At 44.9% G+C, this 24,302-nt stretch overlaps 6 protein-coding genes across 8 annotated transcripts; 2 read left to right on the top strand and 4 right to left on the bottom strand.

Moving 5' to 3' along the window:
• Positions 1 to 728: 728 nt before the first annotated feature.
• LOC6540649 (probable multidrug resistance-associated protein lethal(2)03659) lies at positions 729 to 5,892 on the top strand. Its single transcript, XM_026978732.1, is given in 9 exon segments — positions 729 to 1,311; positions 1,485 to 1,545; positions 1,602 to 1,687; positions 1,756 to 2,064; positions 2,129 to 2,337; positions 2,390 to 4,472; positions 4,531 to 4,796; positions 4,855 to 5,784; positions 5,842 to 5,892. Coding segments are annotated over 9 exon segments (4,257 nt in total). The 5' UTR covers positions 729 to 1,043; the 3' UTR covers positions 5,887 to 5,892.
• Positions 5,893 to 5,927: 35 nt separating this feature from the next.
• Positions 5,928 to 7,003, bottom strand: LOC6540633 (dynein light chain 1, axonemal). Its single transcript, XM_026978733.1, has 3 exons — positions 6,607 to 7,003; positions 6,438 to 6,549; positions 5,928 to 6,384 (listed from the first exon to the last, which is right to left on the bottom strand). Exons 1-3 carry the CDS (start codon positions 6,756 to 6,758, stop codon positions 6,082 to 6,084), a joined length of 567 nt encoding a protein of 188 aa, XP_026834534.1. The 5' UTR covers positions 6,759 to 7,003; the 3' UTR covers positions 5,928 to 6,081.
• Positions 7,004 to 7,035: 32 nt separating this feature from the next.
• On the bottom strand, positions 7,036 to 9,441 carry LOC6540618 (nucleolar GTP-binding protein 1). The gene is made up of 3 exons (XM_001970283.3): positions 9,261 to 9,441; positions 8,859 to 9,133; positions 7,036 to 8,798 (listed from the first exon to the last, which is right to left on the bottom strand). The coding sequence occupies exons 1-3, from the start codon at positions 9,306 to 9,308 to the stop codon at positions 7,163 to 7,165; spliced, it is 1,959 nt and encodes a 652-aa protein (XP_001970319.1). The 5' UTR covers positions 9,309 to 9,441; the 3' UTR covers positions 7,036 to 7,162.
• Positions 9,442 to 9,506: 65 nt separating this feature from the next.
• Positions 9,507 to 10,575, top strand: LOC6540595 (protein lethal(2)k10201). Its single transcript, XM_001970282.3, has 2 exons — positions 9,507 to 9,589; positions 9,690 to 10,575. The coding sequence occupies exon 2, from the start codon at positions 9,781 to 9,783 to the stop codon at positions 10,432 to 10,434; it is 654 nt and encodes a 217-aa protein (XP_001970318.1). The 5' UTR covers positions 9,507 to 9,589; positions 9,690 to 9,780; the 3' UTR covers positions 10,435 to 10,575.
• On the bottom strand, positions 10,431 to 11,005 carry LOC6540719 (dolichyl-diphosphooligosaccharide--protein glycosyltransferase subunit 4). The gene is made up of 3 exons (XM_001970281.3): positions 10,926 to 11,005; positions 10,621 to 10,739; positions 10,431 to 10,544 (listed from the first exon to the last, which is right to left on the bottom strand). The coding sequence occupies exons 2-3, from the start codon at positions 10,719 to 10,721 to the stop codon at positions 10,523 to 10,525; spliced, it is 123 nt and encodes a 40-aa protein (XP_001970317.1). The 5' UTR covers positions 10,722 to 10,739; positions 10,926 to 11,005; the 3' UTR covers positions 10,431 to 10,522.
• Positions 11,006 to 11,596: 591 nt separating this feature from the next.
• On the bottom strand, positions 11,597 to 24,134 carry LOC6540678 (putative phosphatidate phosphatase). 3 transcript variants are annotated; one of them, XM_001970280.3, is made up of 7 exons: positions 23,868 to 24,134; positions 19,768 to 20,222; positions 15,194 to 15,345; positions 14,625 to 14,843; positions 13,505 to 13,684; positions 13,263 to 13,439; positions 11,597 to 11,853 (listed from the first exon to the last, which is right to left on the bottom strand). In XM_001970280.3, exons 2-7 carry the CDS (start codon positions 20,042 to 20,044, stop codon positions 11,740 to 11,742), a joined length of 1,119 nt encoding a protein of 372 aa, XP_001970316.1. In that variant the 5' UTR covers positions 20,045 to 20,222; positions 23,868 to 24,134; the 3' UTR covers positions 11,597 to 11,739. The 3 variants fall into 3 exon arrangements, with proteins under 3 accessions (XP_001970316.1, XP_026834513.1, XP_015014546.1); XM_026978712.1 differs by lacking the exon at positions 23,868 to 24,134 and adding an exon at positions 23,697 to 23,809; XM_015159060.2 differs by lacking the exon at positions 11,597 to 11,853 and adding an exon at positions 12,871 to 13,016 and having other exon boundaries at positions 23,868 to 24,112.
• Between the last annotated feature and the right edge of the window lie 168 nt (positions 24,135 to 24,302).

The following is a 24,302-nucleotide window of genomic DNA, read 5'->3' as shown; positions in this document are numbered from 1 at the left end:
CAAACTTCGCTGTTAAATATTAACAAATCTGTCCACGTACACTGGGCTAAATTGGAGGGACTACATTTTGAAATTACTGAAAAAAGGCGCAACAAAAGTAAGATGCGGTAAATTACGCGGACGAGACGACGTACAAACAAAAACCGAATAACCAGAACCAAAGAAAAAAAAAGCATGGCTACCTTAAAACTATAAACTTAAAAACTAGGTGATTAAAAGTAAGTCGACTATCAGGTAACCTTCACAGAATGCTTATGTACATACAAAGGGGTACACGCCAAGTGGTATTCCACATAAATGGCTGTGGTTTACCACATTTACCTCATTAATTAAAAAATAATAATAATAAATGAGTTAAAAACAACATTTTACAAACGCAAGGACTATGCAAGTTAACTTGCCCACACAGGAATTTCACAAGTCGTCTGTCTGATCACCAATTTTAGGCAACGCTTTAACAGATCTTGACGGTTATAGAGATTCTCATGGTCAAGCCAACATAATTTGGAGGCGCCAAAAAAACGAGCACCCTCCGCACGCATAAATTGTTAACTGCAACAACAATGCTTAAGAATTCGCGGCGCACATACACTGCCCACGTGTATGCGTAAAAGATAGCGCCCTCTATCACTCTATCACCCTATCATTCTCTCTCTCTCTCCCTCTCTCTGGCTTTTGAAAAGCTCCAGGTGAAAAGATTGTGTGCCATAAAATCATTTTACATTCTCGGTTCTCGGTTTTCGGTAGAAACATATTGTCTTTACAGCACCATCACATTAATCTAATCTAGCCATGTTAGCATTGCTCATGAGTCGAACCACATATCTTGGCGTAAACACCAGACATCTTAGACTTGCCTTAAAGGGCATAAAAACTTCGGCATGCGGAGGTTATCTTATTCGTGAGATTGAGAATTCTAAGCTCCGTATCTGCCCATAACTCGACGAGTAAAGACGTGCTATGGGCCCAAAATCGCGAAAATAAACGTGCATATAATACTTCAAAAGCCTGAAAAGAAATTGAAACACATTGAACAACCGAACATGGACAAGCAATCTGTTTTGGAACCAACATTCAATTCAGATTCAGGAAAGGAGAATACATCACCAGAAGAATCTGTTTTTCTAGAAAAGAAAGTATTCGATAGCCGTAGTGACGGTGAGGTCGACTTGACCAAAAAAAGCCGAGATGAATCTTTGTTAGCTAACAATTCTCTGCCGCTCATATGCCGAAAATGCTTCGAACTTGGACACAAGACCGAACACTGCAAAAACAAAAGCTCAGAAGTTGATTCTGCTCAGAATGAAAAGGGTAAAAGTCAAAGTTTTGGTTTATTTAATAACAGCATATTTAATTTACTTCGAGAGCCATTTAATCAGCCAGCTTCAACAGAATCAAAATTTATATGATGTCTTCGAATTTATCCCTATGATATTAATCATAAGTAATGATCCTAAGATTGTACTCTATTTTTGTTACTGTAGAGAAAGTCCTTCCGGAAAATCCGCGAGAGCGATCGAATTTTCTATCGACCTTATGCTTTTGGTAAGTAAGTCTTACATTCAAATGATTTGTGACTCAACAATAATGCATCAAAACAGGTATACTATACCCATATTTCGAAAGGGTTACAAAAAAACCTTGGACTCAAACGACCTTTATAGACCCTTGGAGGAGCAGAAGTCGGGTAAGAAGTACACGAATCCGAACTAATAATAAAACATGTATGTGACTAATCCTTGGCAATCGTTCTAGATACACTCGGCAACAAATTGTGTGCCTCTTGGGACCAGGAACTGAAAAATGAAGGCGGATCCCCAAAACTGCTCAGAGCTCTGCTGCGGGTTTTTGGCTGGCAAATCGGAGTCCGTGGTCTGGCAATTTTTGGGGTCGAGCTGGGACTACGTACTCTGCAGCCGATCTTCCTGGTGAAGCTCATTTCGTACTTTTCGGGCGACTCAGGAGCTGTCGGTGTTGGCTTTTATTATGCAGTCGCTCAGATCCTCGTCAGTGCCCTAAGCGTGATGATCTCCGCTCCAACCGAATTCGGCATACATCATGTGTGTGAGTCTGCCATCTACACGTATGTAAACGGATTCATTTTACATCATTGCTGATCATTTTACAGGCTTTAAGATGCGGGTGGCCATGGGCAGCATGATCTTCCGGAAGGCCCTGCGCCTGACCAAGGGGGCACTAGGCGGCACTACATCGGGCCATGTGGTTAACCTGATTTCCAACGACATCACCCGCTTGGACAGTTCATCCTACTTCGTTCACTATCTATGGGTGGGCCCACTTCAAGTTCTGGTCGTCACATACCTGATGTATCAGCAGGTAAGCAAAGTCCCGCTCCCCAGAAACTGATAACATCCACTTAAATCTGCAGATTGGAATCGCTGCCGTGTTTGGGGTGTTGTTCATGTTGCTCATCATGCCGCTACAGATGTATCTGGGCACTAAGACCTCTGCGATCCAACTGAAAGCTGCCGAACGGACGGACAACCGGATTCGGATGGTGAATGAAATTATCTCCGCCATTCAGGTGCTGAAGATGTATGCCTGGGAGCAGCCCTTTGAACAGATGGTCACTGATGCCCGCGAAAAGGAGATGCACACTATTCGCCAAGGACAGTACATACGGGGATTCGGTTTCGCCTGCAGAATCGCCCTCTCCCGGGTGGCCATCTTCCTCAGTCTGGTTGGCTACGTTATCTTGGAAAGGGTCTTAACGCCGGAAATCGCCTTCATGATTACCGCCTACTACAACGTACTGCTAGGCGCCGTGTGCATCTGCGTACCTTTGGCCATCATCCAGACGGCCCAGATCCTGGCCTCTATCAAACGCGTGGAGCAGTTTATGCTGTCCGAAGAGCTGAATAACCCGGACAAAAGTGAACGTGCCCCCAAGGATGCGGCAGCAGATCCACCCGAGACCGTTCCTCTAGAGGCAGCTATCTCCATTAGGGACCTAAAGGCCAAATGGGATGCAAAGTCACCAGACTACACGCTCAGTGGGATTAACCTACAGATTAAGCCTGGCAATGTGGTGGCCATAATCGGACTGACTGGGTCTGGTAAGTCTAGTCTCATGCAGGCCATTCTCGGCGAGCTGAAGGCGGAGTCCGGCCAGTTGGAAGTAAATGGCTCCGTGTCGTACGCCTCCCAGGAGTCGTGGCTCTTCTCCGGCACTGTGCGCCAGAATATCCTCTTTGGCCAGCCGCTGGATGGCCAGCGGTACGCAGAGGTTGTAAGGAAGTGTGCTCTGGAGCGGGACTTCGACCTGCTTCCCCTTAGGGACAATACCATTGTTGGAGAGCGCGGAGCTTCCCTGTCGGGTGGCCAGAGAGCCAGGATCAGTCTGGCGAGGAGTGTATACCGGAAGGCGTCTATCTACCTCCTGGATGACCCACTTAGTGCAGTAGACGCCAGCGTAGCCCGTCACCTGTTCAAGCAGTGCGTGCAGGATCACCTAAGGGGCAGCACGGTAGTTCTGGTCACCCATCAAGAGCAGTTCCTTCAGGACGTCGATCAGATTGTGATCTTGGCGAATGGACAGATCAAGGCTGTGGGCGACTATGAGTCCCTACTCAAAACGGGCTTAATCACTAGTCTGGGCAGCCTGGCAAGGACAGATTACCACGAGGAGAAGGAAGACTTGTCCGCGCTTAATTGCTCCAACACCACAAACGAAGTCACCCCCATCAACGTAAACCCAGTGCAGACCAACGGAAAGTCCAGCTCGGCAAAGGAGCACGTGGAGCGCCAGGAATCAGGTAGCATCGATCTGGCGCTGTACAGGAGGTATTTTCAGGCCGGAGGTGGATTGGTTGCTTTTCTTGTCATGCTGACCTGCTCTGTGTTGACCCAGGTGGCCGTCACTGGAGGTGACTACTTTCTCACTTGCTGGTTAGTGAACGACATATTCGTTGGCTTTGTTCAGGCCAAACTCGATCAGAACTTGCTTCAAAAAGACTGAGCTTAATGGAAATATTATCGATTTATTTTTAGGGTCAAGAAGGAGCGCGCTGCAGTGGCCCAAGGCGATGTGGAGCACATGGACTCGAAGAGCATGGATTCATTCAAATACACGCTGTTCATAATATTGTCCGTTATCATGAGTTTGTCGTCCTCGATTCTGTTGTTCAATATCGCCAAGAAGGCGTCTATTCGATTGCACAACAACATATTCAATAGAGTTTCCCGAGCTTCCATGCATTTCTTCAGCCTGAACAAGCACGGCAGCATCCTAAATCGCTTTACCAAGGACATGAGCCAAGTAGACGAAGCGCTTCCCGTGGTCCTGGTGGATGTGTTGCAGATTGCGCTTTGGCTAACTGGAATACTCATCGTTATAGCCAATGCCAATCCTCTGCTGATTGCTCCCACTCTTATTATGGCCGTAATATTATATCATCTGCGCAACTTGTATCTGAAGACCTCGAGGGACTTGAAGCGCATAGAAGCTATAAGTATGAGGTCGTTATATGGAATACATTCAGTATTGATGCTAGTTTAGTACTCACACAGATCGGTCTCCAGTTTACTCGCACTTGGCTGCCTCACTCAACGGCCTAACAACCATCCGAGCCTTGGAGGCTCAGCGCGTTCTGGAGAAGGAGTTCGATAATTACCAGGATGCGCACAGCTCGGCATTCTACATGTACATAAGTACCTCGGTGGCTTTTGGTTATTGCATGAACTGCATATGCGTGATTTACATATCAATCATCACGCTCAGTTTCTTTGCCTTTCCGCCGGGCAACGGAGCTGATGTGGGTCTGGTCATAACACAGGTGAGCCATCATACAAAGGTATTCACCATCACCTGCCAGTCCCTTTGATTCTCCACAGGCCATGGGACTGATTGGCATGGTTCAGTGGGGATTACGCCAATCCGCCGAGCTGGAGAACACCATGACAGCCGTGGAGCGAGTGGTAGAGTACGAGAGCATTGAGCCGGAAGGGATATTGGAAGCGCCGGATGACGAGAAGCCGCCCAAGTCTTGGCCAGAGCAGGGAGAAATCGTTTTTAACGATCTAAGCCTTCGCTACACACCAGATGCGAAGACGGAGAACGTGCTCAAGTCACTCAGCTTCGTCATTCAAGCCAGGGAAAAAGTGGGCATCGTGGGTCGCACTGGGGCGGGTAAGTCCTCGCTCATTAACGCCCTCTTCCGACTCTCCTATACCGACGGATCCGTGCTCATTGACAAGAGGGACACGAGCCACATGGGTCTGCACGATCTGCGCAGACAGATCTCGATCATACCCCAAGAGCCCGTGCTGTTCTCCGGCACCATGCGATACAACCTGGATCCGTTCGACGAGTACAGCGATGAGAAGCTGTGGGGCTCCCTGGAGGACGTGAACCTGAAGGATGCGGTGACGGAGCTTCCTGAGGGCTTGGCGAGCAGAATCAGCGAGGGCGGAACCAATTTCAGTGTCGGTCAGCGCCAGTTGCTCTGCTTGGCCAGGGCCATACTGCGTGAGAACCGCATTCTCGTGATGGACGAGGCCACTGCCAATGTGGATCCGCAGACAGATGGCCTCATCCAAGCCACCATTCGCAGCAAGTTCAGGGATTGCACTGTTCTGACGATTGCTCATCGGTTGCACACAATCATTGATTCCGACAAGGTGATGGTTATGGATGCTGGAAGTGTTGTGGAGTTTGGAGCGCCCTATCAACTGCTGACTAATTCGGATTCCACGGTGTTTCACAACCTGGTCAATCAGTCCGGTCGAGACACCTACGAAGGACTGCTGAAAATCACCAAGGAGGTTAGATACGATTAGTATTATCCAACAGCTAATCCATTATGCTATATCTGGTTTCAGGCATTTGAATCATCCCAAAGCCGCAATTCTTGCTCGTCCAACTGACCTGTTTTACAAATATTTCGCATAAGCTTAGAAGACATGTATTATCGTCACCACATTTGCATTGCTTCTATTTATTGTGCAATATTTCAATAGAAATGCAATTATAAACCTGTTTCTGTTTTCTGTATTTTCTCATCTATTCGTATGGGTAACCCAATCTCTTCAACATCCATTACAACCGAATAGCCACCGATTTTAGAGCTGAGGCTCCTCGTTGAGCACGACTGGTTCGCCGTCCAGTTTACGGATTGTGGGCAGTCTCTTGATGCACTCCGCCCTCCAAGTGGGCTCGTCTAATCCCTCGGACAGGGGATTGCCCACCACCACTAGGTCTTCGAGGGACTCGATCTCGGCCAGGCGATTAAACTCCGACCAGTCCTTGATTAAATTGTTGCTTATATACAGCACCTTTAGGCATTTGAGACCAGTCAATCCCTTAATTTTCTCGATTAGGTTATAGCTGAGCCACAGCTCTTCCAGGGTTTCAGCCACCGCCTCCTACATAAAAGAAGCCAATGAAGTCCTGAAGGATTGCTTCTACTTTCTCTTACCAGTCCCGATATCTGCTTAATGTAGTTTCGGGATAAAGACAAAACCTTGAGGCATTTCATGCCCGATAGGCCGAATATCTTTTCAATCATATTTGTAGACATGCTGATTCTCCTGGGGGAAACAAAAAGATGTATTTCTCCTCGAAGAACTAGGAACTTTTCAGCTCACTCGCACTGCACCAGCGTGCCCAATGTGCTGTCCATTTTTTCGATGGGTGGCCACTGGAATTGCAGATCAATAACCTTGGCAGTCAGGGAGTTTTGCTGCTCCCGCTCCTCCCAGCGCTTCAGGGCCTCCTTAATTGTGGTGGCTTTGGACATGTTGCTGTGCCGAAAAACTTGTACTCATTGGACAAGAAAATTGGTGAAATCCAAACAAACTTCTTCGTTGCCAAGGTGAAGCAAGAAAGTAGAATATATCAATAGGGGTAAACTTTGTTTTTGATGAACACAATAATCCTTTTGATGTGGTCACCCTTTCATATGAGCTTTCCCAGAAGGCAAGGCTCTATGGTTTTGATGGTTAAACAAAAGTTTGGTTAAAAAGTGAAAATACTTCCACCGAAGTATACTGAGTAAGCCAAAAAGTAGACACTGATCAGCTTGTAAAAATACAATCTTGTATTTTAAAATGTTATGAGGGATAAAGATAAGTCGCTTAGTTTATACAGAGGAGCAGGCGAACCCACCAGGTAGAATTACTTAACCAGCCAAGGCTGCTGCGCTTAACGGCGATCGGTCTTGCCATTTCCACGCTTGCCGGAGAACAAATGCTTCGGCATCTTTGTGCCGATGAAGCGATCCGCCTCGCCCTTGAGACCCCTGCTTGTGACCTTCTTGGCAATATCCCGCTTGGCCATGATCTGAGCCTTCTTGCGAATGGCCAAGTTCTTGATGCCCAGTGTGTCGCGCGACGGCGCCCGCTTCAGAGGCAGACCAGTCTTCCTGACCACCGCAGAAGACTCCTTGTCGAGCAGCGGCTGCATGGGCACCTTCTTGGAGCCAACTGCCACCTGGCCACGACGCAGATCCACCACGGACTTGGTGAAGTTGGCGTTCTCGCTGCCGGACATGTCCACACCAAGGCCCTCCATCGTCGACACCAGCTTCTGTACGGAACGATCACGCACCTTGGGCTGCTTGTTTCGTGGGATGACTGGCTTGTTCTTTCGCGACGATAGTCGCTTTTCGTCGCGCAGCTCGAAGCGCTTGCCACGGATTTGCTTGGCCATCTCGCGGATCTCCTTGAGCGTCTCGTCCATGGTCATATCGGGCACTGTGTAAATGCCGCTCTCCTCCCGCAGTCCTTCCGCGCGCTCCAGCTCCTCCAGCTTGTCGAAGATGTCGGCATCGATGTAGTCGGCAATGTTGTGGCCCTGCCAGAACTCTGGGATAATGTCGTAGCGCTCCTCTTCGGGGATTTCGCTGTAGTTCTTCTTGAGGTCCAGTGTGTAGTCGTCTCCCATCTCCTCCTCGATCTCCTTCTCCAGCTTGCGCTTGCGCTCTGCCTTTTCGGCATTTTCTTGCAGGCGCGCCGAGGCCTTTTCTGGGATGCAGGGTGAACGAAGTTTGTCATCTCGCGGCGCTGGCATGGCCACATGCAAGCGGTTCAGGATGTTGTCCACCTTCTTCGTACGCATCTTCTGGTCCACGCGGTACGAAAGCAAGCGCTCACATGCTTCGGTCTTCACCTCCATGACGCCAGTTTCCTGTACGGTGGACATGAGCATTACGGGAATGTTTTTGTCCTCCTGCAGCTTGGTGATAATCGCCCTTCTCTCCTCTGGCAGATCATCGGGTGTTAGAATATCGATCTTGTTGATGGCCAGGATGAGGGGTTTGTTTGTAAACAAAGGCTTGATACTCTCGAACAGTTTGACCTGTTCCTCCAAGGAGTGACCGCACTGCTCGGAAATGTCCATGAAGTACAGAACACAGGCACGCAGATGAGCCAAGGCAGTGATGGCTTGCATTTCGATCACATTGCGCTCTTCCAAGGGATGATCCAGGATCCCAGGTGTGTCAATGACCTGCCAGCGCAGGTATTTGTAGTCTGTGTGCCCCACGTACAGGGATTTGGTGGTGAATGCGTAGGGCTGCACCTCCACATCGGCGCGGGTGATCTTGTTGATGAACGAGGACTTGCCCACATTGGGGAAACCGCAGATGATGATGGTACGCGAATAGGGATCGATTGTGGGCAGACGCGAGAGATGCTGGCGCACTTGCTCCAGATACGTCAGGTTGGAGGCCTGTCGCTTCATAATGGTGGCCATGCGACCCAGGGCAGCTTTCTTCAACTGCTTGCAGCGATACAGCGAATCACCGTACTTCAGCAGGCGCACATAGTCCTTGGCCACACTGAAGGATAAAAGAGTAGTTAATCGAACTGATTTAAGGGTCTGTGGCTGGGGCACTCACTTGTCCACCAAATGCCTGGCTGTATTGAGCTGACCCAGCGCCAGCTTGTAATGGTCCTTGTCGTACAGCACGTTCATCAAGTCGGCGTAGAAAGGATGCACATCGTCCAGCTTAGGGAAGTCCTGAATGATCTGCGACAAGCGATCGTGGAAGTTCTGCTGCGTGTACTTCACTTTGCGGGTGTAGAACGCCCGGATTCTGGATATCTTGTAGCCCTTGTGAACCACAGTCGGGGTCTTGCGCTGTGTCTTCGACAGCATAATGTCGATGAAGTCCTGTGGAAAAAAAAAAAGAAAAACCAGACATTATTTACATATTGCGCATTTGGTAAACACCTGCAGTGAGGTTATGTCGGGGCTCCAAGGGGTGCTCCGCGGGACGGGCGCTCCCGTAGACACTTACCTTGGCTGGCGGAACCACCATGATCTTCTTGAAGTTGTACAGACTCATCTTGGCAGGATCTGTTTATTTTCCACGCGACGAAAGGAAAATAAATGCGGAATCGACAGCAAAAACACCACGCGGTGTCAGCTTCGTATTCCAAAAAGAACCGGTTCTTAGGTGGAACCAGTTTAGGTTCACATGTGCTGCACGGCGATGCCACCGCTTCGAAAGCTTTGTCTAAATCTGGCGATGTGGCAACATTTCGTCAGTAAATACCACGCTCTTACTTAAACGCTTTTAAAATGTGCTGTAAATATAATTCGAAAACATTACACGGACACACATAGGTTTGTATTGAAAGTTAAGCAATTTACGGTTTCATTTAGTGTAAGCCGCATTCTGAACTTCAAAGTAAAAAATACTTTTCTTTTACATTTTATAAAAAAGGAAAACACACAACTTTCAAGACGCAGTGCAGTGGAAACATATTAAATCACTTGTCGAAACCAAAACAAAACATTTTGGGGACACAAACAAAATGGATTCGGAAGCTGCGGGAGTAGGATATCTCTCCAGAGAGAAAATCCTAAAGATACTGAGCGAAGTGCCAGCGGGATTCATAAGGCCCACGGATCCGCCCGCACCAAGTCTGCCTCCCTTCAAGAAGCTTGGAGTTCTCGTGGAAGTCGATGACATCGTGGGCGACCAGGATGAGGGAGTTAGAATCAGGGATAAAGATCAGTCCTACAGCTGCGCAGAATGCCGAAAAGTGCTGCCCACTGCCCATTTACTGGACCTGCACATCACCGAACAGCACGATTGTTATTTTGCCGCCAGCGTGGAGCGAGGTGACAAGCCAATGTTCTCCTGCTTTCTGGAGGAATGCACCATCAAGTTCCATACTCCCCGACAGCGCAAAGATCACTGCATCATAACGCACAAGCTTCCGGCCAACTATCGCTTTGATCAGGGCAAGAATAGAGGCAAGCAGAAGCATCAACCCAGAAGCAAACCCAACTCCATGGAGGTGGACGAGGTGCCCGTGGAAACTAGAAGTTTGCCCTACGTCAAGGCCTTCAGCTTTGGACATCAAACGCACAGGACTTTCTACACTCGCAAGGATCAGAGATCTGGCGAAACGCTGGACGATGTCCAGGCCATGAAGGAGGCCATTAACGATATCCTGGATTAGATTTGTACAACTATTTATTTTGCGAATGAAGCAGCATTATCATTATCCTGGTACAACTACATTAGTCTGTTAGCGGAAACATCCTAGATCATTTTGCCTTTGCGCTGGGCCTGTAAATAAACGAGAATCGGTTTTATTGTTGATTTCTGGCTGGATTTCCTCTTCTTTACTGCATTGATTACTAACTTTCCGGTGTTGGCATTGATATAATGGTAGGCAACCACCAGCAGAAACAGAAACACGCCCAGCACGTTGGAGAAAATGGCCAATTGCACGTCGGTGATCATTTTGGAGAGAGAAACGTCCTATGGTTAAAAACAAAGTAATTGATTAGAACGAAGTGGGCGAGTGACACGTCATGGGTGCGGTGCGGATATCGCGATTTCTGGTCATTCCTGTCTTAGCCAAGACTCGAGGTGAGATTAAACTTCTTCTTTGTCAGTCAACTACTCTAATTGTTACTTTTGCCTGATTCAACTTAAGTTTATTACCTTTTTCAGCGAAAAAACGAGCCGGTTTTTATTGTGTACAAATACTGCAGTGTGACCGTTGATCGACCACTTAAAAATACCGATGGTTTGGAATTTATATATGGATGGTATGGTATTTATTGAGTAAATATTAAATATACCAAAAATTCAAAACGTACATTTCTAAAATAAATTCTTTTTTTGCGTAGCTGTTGCAAATTTTAAACCTAATCCATGTATAAAAGGTAAACATCGAGTTTTCTTTAATATTTCTATTATTTAAGCATCTCCCTCTGTTTTCGCAAGTTTATAACATATATTTGCATCCCAAAACTCGATATTCTTTTTTCCTTTAAATAAAAATACCACATCCATTTATTTCTTAATTATATTTTATTTTCATATTTTCAGCGAAAAACAGGTCAACTCTCGCTAAAAATTATAAATTAACATATTAAATTTACCATTTAAACATATTTTAATTACCTTATCGTTTTCAAAGCTTAAAATTAGCTACATAATACTTATTGCTTTCATTTTTTTTTGCGCAGCTCTGTTTTGAAGGTCACTTGATTTGTGGAAATTGTTGCGTCAGCTTAAAATATTTAGTATAGTAAAATAGCTACTCTACACATCAATTGCTCTAGTTTAAATATTAAAGAAGGCACTTCAGTGCACTTCCAGCTAATCACACTCAGCTCTTAAAATGCCAGTACAGGAATACATTAATTAGGTTAACGCAAAGCTAGGCTTCACTGTCCCGATAATGAAATCCTCCAAAAATGTTCGGCTACAACGCGTGGAACTTATAATTCATATTTTGCACTTCTGCGGGTTAGTTTGAAGTAATCGTAATTCCCTGTGCTGGCGATGCATTCATGTCTTGCACTGTACGCGCCAAATAGGTCTTTGTGTTGGGCTTTTGAAACAAGTCGGATACATAATTGGCCTGCAAATAAGAAGAAAATAGTGTTATTAATACACTTTCCATGTTGTCAAATCGTTAAAGAGCTTTTATTAATTTCAAATATATAACAAAGTTGAAAAAAAAAATTATATTAAATTGTCATCAAAAATTCTCAATTCTGTATGTTATTATATTTTTGTATATGCTTGTAAGGGAGGGAGAAACTGAGAAACCGCTTTACTCGAGTACGTCGAATATCACACGCCCTTTACTCAGCAAAGGAAAAAATGCAACATTTTTCAGCATATCGAAATAAAAGAAAAACAAAATGAAAAACATTTAACAAAAGGGAGAATGGGAGTGGCAGCGTTTTGAAAAAACATGCTAAATCTCAACTTTCAGCTAGATTTTCATGCGGAAGGACAGAAGGATTTGGCCAAATCGATTCTGCTAGTGAACTGGAATGAACATATACTCGTACATAGATACTTTATACTCTTCCATCTACTTGTTAAATACTTCTCAACGAATCTAATATACCCTTTACCAGAGACATTAGAAAACATTCCTTGCCTTTACTCTATACAAATATATTATAAATGGCTCAGTTGGGATAACTCGTAGGATCTAGAGCGAAAGCGTTGTGATGGTTTTTAAAACGATTGACTCATTGGATAGGCATTTTGTAGTGCGAAGTTTCATTCGATCACAATGCCACGCTTGAAACATTAAGCAGCTGCTCCTAAAAGTATGCGTTGGTGTATCCGTACCCCTTCATATCTATTTAATTGCCTTGTATGATGAGCGTCCCCCTCAGGAATGTCCCCTGCCCCAAGTGAAGCGTGAAATTACAGCTGGACAGCTGCATAGAAAACTGGGTGGAAGAGTCAGCTCGACCTGGAAACAAGGCTTCCTGCTGCGGATGGCATTGATTGGCACCACACGCAACGCACAGACACCGCGACTAGGTGTTGAGTTCTGCCAATTTGGAGAGCATATCCCGCAGTTCAATTAAGGCTAATGGCCACCACCAGGTTAGTAATGAGTAGTCGGGGTATGCAGAATTTGTGATGCTTTAATTGCCAATCCTCTTTACAATGTCATAAGCTGATTCTGTTACTGTCTCTGCTCCTCTTTTACTTGGCCTTGCTTTTGGCGGGCCAAACTGTTTGTAAGTTGAACCAACTCATGGGCAAACCGTAGCTCTAAAAAGATGAGGGAAGTGTTGCATATGAATGTCTGGCAAGCTGAATTGAACCTTAATCAAGACTTGGGGCGGGGCGATTGCATGCATGAACCGTACATTACACAAATAGGTCTTTTCATTCTTACGAATTATTTCGTATCTCTAAGATACGTTTAATGTAGTGCTTGGAAAGGCTGGGTTCGCAGTTGGGAAATATCTAAACGGTTCAAATGGAAAAGAGACTTTTAATCCGGGCTCAACTTACCACAACCAAGGCGCATATGGTGCCAATGAGCGATCCTGCCAGCACGTCGGACCAGTGGTGTTTGTAGTCCGATACGCGGCTCAGGGCGGTGAACCAGGCCACCATGATGAACAGGAACTGGAGAAGGTGACGCAGCAGCTTGGAGCCGCGCCAGGTCATCCGAGCCTGCAGGTACAGCTGCAAAGTTTGGAAGTATGGAGAACAATGAGGCTAGGATCGTGTGACTATGACAATGAACTTACCGCCAGATAGACCATGGCGAAGAAGGTGAAGCTGGAGTGGCCGCTGGGGAAGGAGAGGCGCATCTCTTTGAGCATGCGCGCCGACGATCCAACTCCCTTGCATGTGAACTCCTCAATGTACTTCCCCGCATTGATGGGATCGGCGCAGGTGGTGCCGTCGGGCATCTCGGGCTGGCACACCTGTGGACGGCAGGAAAGGAGGCATTGGTGGTATGAGCCAATGATGACTTGGAGTTAAGCTTAGGGATTATTTGTGGAGCTGGAGTTTACTGGGATCTGCGACACATGTGCCGCAAATTAGAGAAGTCGCTGCTGGAAATGAGGCAACAGCTGCAGTTGCATTGCACTCTCTGCCCGGTTGCCGCACTTCACTAAACAATAGGGCGGCTCTGTGCTGCGGCTCCCCTTCTGAAGAGATCCCCATGGCGATCCCTATTCCATCTCCCCAAATGAAGCGCACGACAACCAGCTAACAAGCCACTTGCCGCCGCGAATATTTATGAAATTGTCTGACATCCAGTCAAAATATCATAAATAAGCAAGCCAACTGCTCTGGGCTATTGGGGCTTCATTGAAATCAGAAATACCCTGACGAGTTGTAAATAAACAAATAATTTTTCTTTGCATAGAATAAGAAGTGCAGGAATGTGTACTTGAACTCTTTTCTTAACGTTAAATCAAGGGTCATTGTATAACTTCTTTACTATTCTCTCTAATTACTATTCTCACCACAAGCTAATCAATATGGGTAAAATGTTTTAGTTAGTGCAGCTCACAGCTACCCATGGAGTATTTACAAATAAGCTGTGCTTATTGCTACCTTTCATAAACTATTCCCTCATAGACAGTGTATTCAACTACAGCACTCGAAGGCACTGTCACTATTCCCCTTTTAGCCAAATACTATTAATAACCAATCCCCACATGGTGTGAGTTTTGACATTGTCTCCGAGTTCCCTGCACAAGTTCGTCTCCTACTTCGACTTTGGATTTGTCTTCGTTGTCGCTGTCACTGTCGCCTGTCCTGCTGCACATGTTGCAGATTAAAATTAATTGGCAATGTCAGAACGGGGATACCGCTGAGAAATTGCCAACCACGGACACGCAGATATGCACTTACCGCGATGAAATGGGGACGCAGTCGGCCTATGGAGTACTTGGCAATGTCCGTGGTCAGCTGGCTGAGCACAGCGCCGAATGCATAGATGCCCACCTTCTTGTAGCACTCGATCATCCAGTCGGGCAGTTCGTAGTTCATGAAGACGTACCTCCGACTGCTGGAATTGCCATTGTCCTTGCTGGCCTTGTTCTGTGAAATGATCACCTCCACGATGCATATCTGCGGGATGGAAAAGCAAGAGGAATGGGAATGGGAGTGAGTTCCTCGAGTTAGCAGCTCGTTAAACCCTTTTCTCTGGAAGTCGTTAGGGGCGCACATGCAAATATTTATGGCCGAATCTCTATTCTAGGCCCATTAGGGCCAGACACATGTTGCTCTAGTTTTAATTGCCGACATGTGGACAGTGGAGCATGCATGTGGTATCTTGCTTGCATCATAGCTAAATAGCTCCATAGCTCCATAGTGCCGACAACCGAACTTGAGGCGATTGCGCAATCTTCGCTCAAGTATCCGACAGCTGCTTGACACAATTTCGGGCTGTCCATCAACCAGCCACCCCACTCACTTACCACGCCGACTGGTATCACAGCTCCAATGAAGTATAGCATCCAGTTCCGGACCGTAGAATCGTGGAACGGGTGCTTCAGCGAGTCGTCATCGCAGAAGAAGCCCCGCTTGTACGGATCGCCCAGCAGGAAGAACAGCAGTATGGGAAAACCAGCTGAAGGCGAAAAATTGGAAATAGAAATTATAAACACCACCAATTTATCAATGTGTATTCCCCCTCATCTCAGTGGGTCATCGGGCCCTAAGTGCTGCGGCACTATCTTCTTGGGGACAACGGAGACAGAGACGCTATTGAGTTATGATACGTCTAAGTCGGCGATAAGATTTCCCGTGACAAGCGAACGTGTGCGGGGTCTCAATGGGGATCATAAAGTAATTCCGCCCAGGGAAATCTGTCAGCGACTTCTGGGCCTGTCTAATTAAAAATTCGCTGCCATCAATAATAGCCTGTACGAGTTGTGATGCGTACTTGCTGATGGATCGCCTGTCCGCCCGGCTTCTCTATTTGCTTTGCTGTACACAGCGCATTTATGTAGTGTATAATTAAAACTGCATTAGCCATGGCTCCAGCGCTCCAGCGCTCCAGTTTACCTAATCGCCTTTCTGCAATGAGCCATACTAACCGCAGGCGGAAAAGAACTCTGGATGTCGACGACCTGGCCCAAGTCAGCGAGGCGTTGAAAATTGGGAAAGTTCTGCGTTCTGAAGTGCTCATTAGCTAGGGAATACTGTTCATATGCATGGAGTATGGATGGAAGTCAGGAGTGAAGTGCATAGCCGGCACTCGATGGCGACTTGTCTGTCGCTTAATTGCATTTTTGCAGGGTGAATAGGGCGATCGCTGAGGTCCCACAAAGGTGGGTGACACAATGCCGAGCAGAGGTCTATTCTATTCTTTCCTTTCTTCGGCCTGCAGCTGTATCAGGTCCCAAAATCTAGATCAGTGTCTGGAATCATTGTCGGATATGTTTAACGATCGCCGACGGCTTCTGCTGCTGCTGGGAAAGTTGCAGAGCTGGAATTCTTACAGAGATTAGCGTCATATTACAAACAGCAAGTGGCCCATTGTTGGCCCTAGGAGTCCTCCCTTTCTCCGGCCCCAGAACCCTAATCCTGTGCCAGCCGCCCGGTAGCACTAAAATGTTTTTACGACTCTGCGGCATGGAAAACGAAAGTGTAGCCTTTGGAGATAGATTTACCCTGATCTACATAGGCAGGGGATTAACTAGCTCGAACTTTGCGTTGAAAATGGAAATATTGAACAGGGAAAATTGTGTTAAATGGCAGACACAAAAACGAATCAATTTTGTTGATGTTTTGTGCGTGTTTCTGTGTTTTTATGAGGGTGACATAAGCCGTTTAGGAACAATCATACCGGAGCCGTACCCTTAGCGGAAATGCTTAATTTAAGTTATTCGAGGGGGACTGCAACAATTCAACCGAATTGTAACGCACCTATGCCGCACTTTCATAGCAAACAAAACACTGTCCATTTGGTGTCAAGTTCGTTTCAATATTAAAGACGCCGCCTGCTGCAAGCTACAGTGTAATTGAACCAACAGCGAAGAGGGCAACATAAACAAATTGTTTGTTAAACAAAGAGGTAAGCGCGGCCACTTCAGCCCGCTCGAGAATCAGATTTCTTCAGAAGATCACTCTACGCCGCCGCTTTCTTCTACGATTTACCCAGCTCAAAAGCCACCGGCCTACGCTGAAGATGCATCTTTGTATCTTTCGGATGCTGCGAGTGCCGCTCGCCAGCCTTTCAAGTTACCAAATGTTTGCTTTTAGCACGGTATCTCTATTATCGCAGTATCTGTTTGCCGAGTTGCAAGAGAAGAAAGTCTACTCAAATCTGACCTCAAATACGGCAAATACGGAGCAGCATCTAATTAAAAACGTCTGACTTGCACTTGCCGCATTAATTAGACATGACGGAAGTCAAATTAAAGCCAATTAGTGCCAAGATAAACTAAAAGACAACTTCACAACGCCACTCGCACAGATTAAGGATGACTGAACTTTAGCCTTGCCAATTGATTTGATCGACGAAGGACAAAGACGCAGTCCGTTAAAAAACGAGAATTATTGATGTGGGATTTGGCAATTTCATGGCTGCCAAGAAATCGAAAATGATTACCGAGAATTATTGACCCAGCCAGGTCACCCGCATCTAGATATCCGAAACAGAAACTGAAAAGGTGTCACACAGGTAACGATTTCGGTTTCCAATCCGATTCGACCTTTCTCTGCCTGACAGGTCATGAGTCATGAGCTGCTGGCAATTAAATGTTCATTGCTTTTGTCCCAGGAAATGTAGCGCAAAAAACACATGGAAGATCAACATCCATCTTGGCAGGCCATGTATCTTCGTTTCCATCTGTATCTATTGTGGCCACATATTTGTATCTGTAAATGTATCTGTATTCTGTCTTTGGTCTATGTTTGCCGTTGGGTGGAAGGTAAACAACAACAATGAGCCAACAATTGCCTCATGCCCAAAATGCATTGCATAAATATTGTTCCTTCTACTTAGTTTTGGTCAGGCTGAATGGGAGAATTTCTTTCCCCAAAAGCAAACACGCGCACGCAATCACGCTCGATAAATTATTGAAGTGCAGCAGTGGAGGGGAAATTTCTGGGAGCCGACCCCCGATATGCGTTTCTGTGTATATTTTATGGGTTTAATGACTCCACCTCAAGGAGAAAGGTGAAAGAATCGGGGAATGGAGACGAACTCGGTGCCGCAGCTCGTTCGCATTCAATTAACGTCAAACGGAGTTTCAATTTGAAGTTGGGGTTTCTCCGGAGGTCGAGGAATTTGTTTGGCTAAGTGCCACCGTCACTCTCGTCAGCCCCTTGGCCCAAAACCACTTTATCAGCGTTTGCCTAGCGTCAAAAGTAATTTACACCCGAAAATTAGTCGTCGACAGACGAGCGGCCATCAGATGCATCCGATAGATAGATGCGACCTGGCAAACTAATCTCGACCCACTAAAAACAAGCATCTCAAATGGATTCTTTGATTTTCCCTGCCGATGCAGACCACAGACATTTGTAACAGATTTAACTAATTGGAATTTATTTGGAAAACAGATCGATATTTTGTCCCAGTTGTTTAATATATTCACAGAACTCCTACGGGGACAGTCCTCTCCATAATTTGTTGATAAATCGATGGAAACTTTCTGGCTGAGGGAACTGGCAATGTGCACACGGCATGAGTTTTATATTAGAAGTTTATTATACCCTTTTATATTCAGGGTTTACTGTTTTTAATCTTTTTAATTTTGGCAACAGATTAATAAAGGGGTTTTTGGTGAATGATTCTTGTGGGATTTTTTGGGTTTACTGCCTTAAGGTGAGTCAACTGAAATGCGAAAGTTGGCTACCTGGCTAAGATAATGTGTCATGCATTTATGCTGGATCCAACTCCGGAGAAAATGGCACCAATTCTACGCCAGGAATGCAGTCGTAAATTCACGCTTTGGCTGATTGGCAAGACCGAATGTTCAGCTACCTTTTTCAGTTGCTCAAATATGGCGGTTTGAGATAGCCTTTCCTCTAGTGCCAATTGCAAAAATCTACAAAGTACCACTGGTACAATAAGGCGGCGCTCCGTGAGTCAGCCAGGTAAGCAAACAGCAAAGCTGAATAATGAAGATTGCCAGGTAAACCGGTTGCGCTACAATGCACGCTACTGACTGGATTCCGTAAAGTATTCGGGGGAGGAATCGACATAAAGGTTCTCAAATCAAAAAAGCTTGGCTATAGGGTAAGTATTTCTTGCTGAAGGTCGAACAGTTTGGCTCCTACGAGACTCCCCTGTTCAGGAATAATGGGTATTTTATAATTTTAGTGGTGCTTTCTTTCTTTGGTTCGCTGATAACGTTTTATGGGAAAGCGGAAAGTGCTGGCTGTGGAAATTGAGCAACTCCCCCAATCGAATGCAACAGTCAGCCCGTGCAGGTTGTCCACCTTTACCTGACACAATTTAACTGTCTCCGCTTTTGTTTGCGCTGCAAATAAAAATAAAGGTAAGGTGGGCAGGAAACTGAAAAACATAGCAACAGCGAGAAAGTGGTTTATTTCTCAAAGAGCCTCAGAAATTTGTATACTGCAATAATGCATGTATGTATATTCATTTTGTGGACACTGATAAGCCAATATGGATCTTTCAACTATTTTTTTGCCGTACATTTATAAATATCTATGATGACGAATAGTGAGGAAAAAACTCTATTGTTTACAAACTTGAATACGGCTTAGTATAAGCTTGAGTTCCATAAGTTTAAGTGCAGTGCCAATTCAAAACAAAGCAGATTTTTCGAAGAGAGTCTGGTGGTAGAGAGCGTGAGAGAGCCACAAAGCTTTTTCTATTATGTGAATTCAGGGGTGGAGTGAGCGAGAAGAAGCACGCCAAAGAAATAATAAACATTGCGACAGAAAATAAACACCGCCTGTAATTTAAATACACAGCGCGATGCGATCGAAGTTTAGCATTTGGAGGTGAACAGGTGTAGCTGCCAAGTTAGTGCAGTTACTTGGGCATTGAAATACCGAAATTTGTACTCACCGCATAGCAAGATTAAAACATCTAAGCCCACGCGGCAGAGGATTCTTTTGTTGGCGTCCATGGTGGCCGTTCGTTGTTGCTCGCTGTCGCTATCTTTGTCCTGCTCTTGCAGACGCACTTGAACCGAGTCACCGTAGTTATTGTTGTCGCCGCTGTGGTTGCTATTAATAGTTGTTTGGCGACTGTTGCTGTTACTTTGGGCCACGTTAGGAACGGGTGTCCGATTTTCCGGCCGTCGCAGAGGTGTTGACTCGCTCGCCGACGTTTCGTTACTCATTTTTATATTTCACGGTAGCGTTTTGTGGGTGCTGTTGAAAAGCTCCAAGCTCAAAAAAAGCTTTTGCGCTCTCGCCTCCTTTGCTTGTCTTTAAGCTGCTGTGCTTGGACGTGAACTTGATCTTAAGAGCGAGAATCTCACTTCGAATCTGGGAATACGTAATGGCTCCCCCTCAGTTCTGTTGAATTAGGGAGAGGAGGGAGACGAGATAAATTATTAAGTGAAATTGTTGAATAATGCTCGGTGAGTAATAGGCCGAGGAATCCCTGCCGATGATGACGGACAATGGTTGTGACGTGTTTTACTCCCGCCCTGTCGGCCTTCCCCTGTCACAAAGACGCGCTTCTTGTTAATGACTGATTGAGGAATTCCATGATTTATTAGCACTCAAGTGACTGGGAGGGGGTACCTCTCAAACGGGTCAAGTGACGTCGCTTCAAATGAACAATAAACTTTCCGTTTTTACCCTTGAATGGCATTTGAATGGACACTGACGCTACAGTCGAACTCCCCTATCTTGAAACATAAAACATAACATATTTTATTTTGTGACATCACTCTGAAACGTCATAACAAAACTATTTAGGAAACGCAAGTGTTTAAATATGTATGTATTAAGTCAACAAATTTAAGTCATCATGCAAATATTGAGCAAGATTATTTGGCTGTTTTTCTAAATAGCGTAATGTTTTAGTTCTAAATATACTTTATTGGAGTAAAAACATTGATTCACGCTAGTAAACTAGGTTGCATAAAATAATAATAGAATTTTAAAATCATTTTATTGTCAGGGCTTCATGATCTATATAATAGAATAGAAAATAGTGGATGCAAAAAATGATATTTAACATTATTAACAGGATCTAAGTATGTGCAAGTATATTGAGGAAATATATATTGAGCACAGGGGAATGCTTCTAATAGCCCTAACCCTGCATAAGCTCCTTTTGTTCCCCGTTCGCTATCTACAGCCAGTTGAATTTCTATAATTTTGTGCAATCAACTTGGCCATGAACGGGGCGTTCCAATGACCAAGCATGGGCCTTCCTGAAGAACAGCTTGAGGTCCAGAGCAACAAGGCCTTAATTTGCCACAAAGCCACAAGCGCGAAGTGGCAAACGTCAGTCAGTACTTCAGCCGTTTCTCCAACTAGAGACCGAGTTAAAGGAGCAAAGAACTTGTACAGCATAAAACAAGGAGGGATTGCAGTTGTCAGCTTCGGTTATGGCCAGGCCAAGGCAACCGGGCCAATGCATCCGATCGGCAACGACTATTTATAGATAGCGAGCGATCCTGAACTCCTCCGTTCCAATTTAATGCCTGCACCGGGGGTCTGCGGTCTCTAGAGATTCAGATTCGGATTCAGATTCTCCTGATGAATGTTCTCTCCTGCCTTTCGGCCCTCCATCCCGTTCTTAGCAAATGACAAAACAGCAGGCAACATCTTAATTAAAAGTACAAAAAGAGACCAGCGATATTACTGCGATATTATCGACCGCGGATTGAAGAGCGTGCTTCCACGCACTTGAGATTGCTAGCTTTGAGATTATTTTTAATTGTCAGCTCGGCTCCCGGAAATTAAAATGTCATCAATCGAGCCAAGAATAGCCTGCTCACTACCAGGCCCACGACCATGTTGACCCATTATCGGAAGATTAATCTTGCATTTATATCTGCATATCTCGGCATTATCTTATCGCAAGCATTCTACAAAAATTGCGATAAAATAGTAAGTAGAGGGCTGGGACTGATAACATTGGCAGTTGGGTGAGCGCTTCCCATTGAGAAATAGTTAAGTCATAATTACGATTTCGACTACCACGGTAACCTGTGATTAAATTCGTTACTTCAATAAATTTCGAAATTTCAAAGATATCGTTGTCTGCCAAGCTAGACTAAGCTATATCTAAAAGATATTTAACCAATTCGTGTTGTACATTTTAAAGCACTTTTAATTTATGATACGCAGTGTGCATGACTTTGAAATGACTTTACTAAAATGCCCACATATCCCAAGTGATTTTAAAGCTTTATCTACAAATATTTAAGCCATCTTAGAGTCGTCATGTAAGTTAATACCGCAAGCCCATTAATGTGCAATTTGAGTTTGAACCCATTAGCATGTCGTGTCGCAGGACGTGTCGGTTTAACCCTGCATTACAAGTAATTATAAAATCAAGATAATCCCAGGCAGCTGAAGCCCCCTCTCCAATTCCCTCTCCTCTTCATTTTAATTTCAGATCCGAACGATTAACTTTTGTCGGGCAACGACCACAAGCTGAGCAGCCCTCCCTTTTGTCCAATCGAATGTCATTTTCGGAATATCTCAACGCGAATTAAGGTCATACAAGATGGAAATAAATTGAAATTCGAAAAATATGCATATCGCCAAACGAAATGCTTTACAATTTACATAAATAACAGGCGCCAGGCCGCATCATTAAAATCCAACAAGTGCACGCGAATCTCTTGGTCTCAAAATGGATTGTTCTTTTCAGGTTTTCTTTCAGACTCGAAGAACATTATTTTGTACTATTTTAATGTATTGAATTCGATTTCAAGGGGAAACCTTGCAGACAACTTGTCGACGAAAGGAAGGAAATCTACACCTGCCACAGTGTCCGTGGTCTCAGGTTCAACCAACCCATTTACCCCGGTAAATGCTTGTTTATTTGCTTTGCTAACGATTATTATTGAATACATTTCCATTCTAGCTGAAATCAGCAGAAGGCGGCCAACATTTTACACGCGCTTGACAACGAAATCCAATACGAGTTGGCAAAAACGTTGCCCACAAAATAAGAATACGAAAGGGCTACTACAGATTAAGATGAAAAATAAAAATAAAAAATATACACATATATCAAATAAATATAAGCAAATAAAGATAAGATATTATTATACAAATACATGACGGTTTTCGAAACAATGGCATTAGCTTGAGTAACAGGTTTAGTGCTATAATCTGAATTTGGTGCTGCTCTTAAGGTATAGAGCTTTTTCATATGCATATATGCCAAAGTCGTAAAAAATATGTGTTTTCTGCCCAAGTGCAGCAACTCGCACTAAAAACATTTACAAATTGCCCAAAAGAATGAGCAAAAATTTTACGCCGAAAGCACTCAGCATTGTATGAACAATAGTTCGGACTTGATTGATGGCCCTACAGTAGCTACAAGTATGTAAAGTATTTGATTCGACAAAAGTGTAAAACCGAGCGCCCCGAAAACGTTCTGTAAGAGCTAGCCACTTGGCCAGATGCCAGAATTCTGGGATGGGATTGAAATTGAAATTGAAATGACGGAAAACTCTCACCGATAATGGCCATAACAGACGTAGCCAATAAGCCAATAAAGCCCAACAAGCATGAAAGGCCAAATTCTGTTTACCCGTGTTTGGCCCACTCGTCGAAATGCGCGGGGTTTTGCGTTTCAACAATTGATAAGCTATCGGTGATAAGGTTTCGCGAACTCAATGGTCTGATTTTACGCATAAGTGAAATTCCTTTTTGGCACAACAATAGCAACCTTGACCATCGGGAAACAGAACCCAGTTGCAGGTGGGAAAATCGATTTTAAGCCAAACAAAATATGCCCACGCAATTTCCATTGCCACCTGCATAATTTATGAATTTTCCCACATATGTACGTACTTTTGTTCGCTGGTTTTTCGCAGTTTGTTTATGTGACCATCAATTTGTGAGGCTCCACAGACACTTTGTGTTTGCCGGCCAAGCAAATCGATAAAATGGCCAAGATATATCCACATTCATTTCCCACTCGCTTTAGTACAAATAAACACTTTCTTTGTTTAATTAATTTACCTTTACCGAGCAGGAGCGTTGCGAAATTTTTTTAGGCAAGCCTTGACTTCTCCGTCATCGTTGCCGCCTTCTTTCTGTTGCGCAATAGTATGCTTTTCCGATTCAATTAGACCCGATCGGTATCAACAAATAAGGGTTACATATATGTACATACGCCCGATTCGTACTAGCTCTTTGTTTTGGTCGAATAGACGAGCGACACAGAGCATTTGAACCGAACGCGTCCGCTTGAAAAAGGCGACTGTGAAGATAAACCGTCGTGGCTTGTGTGTCGGCGCAAAAGCGAAAATATGTGCGGAGAGGCTCTCTCGCTCTCTCTGGAAATATGTAAAAGTGCACTTTACTGGAAGGTTAGAACAACAGCAGTTTCGCGCCAGTTTAAGGTACTTTTTAGTTTAGTTTTAGCGTGCACTTTATTGCCAAAGCAGTATATAG

Source organism: Drosophila erecta, unplaced genomic scaffold (assembly GCF_003286155.1).
Source record: "Drosophila erecta strain 14021-0224.00,06,07 unplaced genomic scaffold, DereRS2 tig00000055-arrow-pilon, whole genome shotgun sequence".
Classification (NCBI taxonomy): Eukaryota; Metazoa; Arthropoda; class Insecta; order Diptera; family Drosophilidae; genus Drosophila; species Drosophila erecta.
This window is presented reverse-complemented; position numbering and strand designations above follow the sequence as displayed.

Coding starts and splice junctions, on each gene's coding strand:
- LOC6540633 (XM_026978733.1), bottom strand. CDS start 6,758: ATGTCCAAAGCCACCACAATTAAGGAGGCCCTGAAGCGCTGGGAGGAG. Junction 6,550..6,606: donor GGCACGCTGGTGCAGTGCGA/GTGAGCTGAAAA, acceptor TGTTTCCCCCAG/GAGAATCAGCATGTCTACAA. Junction 6,385..6,437: donor TTAAGCAGATATCGGGACTG/GTAAGAGAAAGT, acceptor TCTTTTATGTAG/GAGGCGGTGGCTGAAACCCT.
- LOC6540595 (XM_001970282.3), top strand. CDS start 9,781: ATGGATTCGGAAGCTGCGGGAGTAGGATATCTCTCCAGAGAGAAAATC.
- LOC6540678 (XM_001970280.3), bottom strand. CDS start 20,044: ATGAGTAACGAAACGTCGGCGAGCGAGTCAACACCTCTGCGACGGCCG. Junction 15,346..19,767: donor TGTTTTAATCTTGCTATGCG/GTGAGTACAAAT, acceptor TTTCGCCTTCAG/CTGGTTTTCCCATACTGCTG. Junction 14,844..15,193: donor CTGTGATACCAGTCGGCGTG/GTAAGTGAGTGG, acceptor TCCATCCCGCAG/ATATGCATCGTGGAGGTGAT.
- LOC6540719 (XM_001970281.3), bottom strand. CDS start 10,721: ATGATCACCGACGTGCAATTGGCCATTTTCTCCAACGTGCTGGGCGTG. Junction 10,545..10,620: donor ATCAATGCCAACACCGGAAA/GTTAGTAATCAA, acceptor GTTTATTTACAG/GCCCAGCGCAAAGGCAAAAT.
- LOC6540618 (XM_001970283.3), bottom strand. CDS start 9,308: ATGAGTCTGTACAACTTCAAGAAGATCATGGTGGTTCCGCCAGCCAAG. Junction 9,134..9,260: donor TGGTGGTTCCGCCAGCCAAG/GTAAGTGTCTAC, acceptor TTTTTTCCACAG/GACTTCATCGACATTATGCT. Junction 8,799..8,858: donor GCCAGGCATTTGGTGGACAA/GTGAGTGCCCCA, acceptor TTTATCCTTCAG/TGTGGCCAAGGACTATGTGC.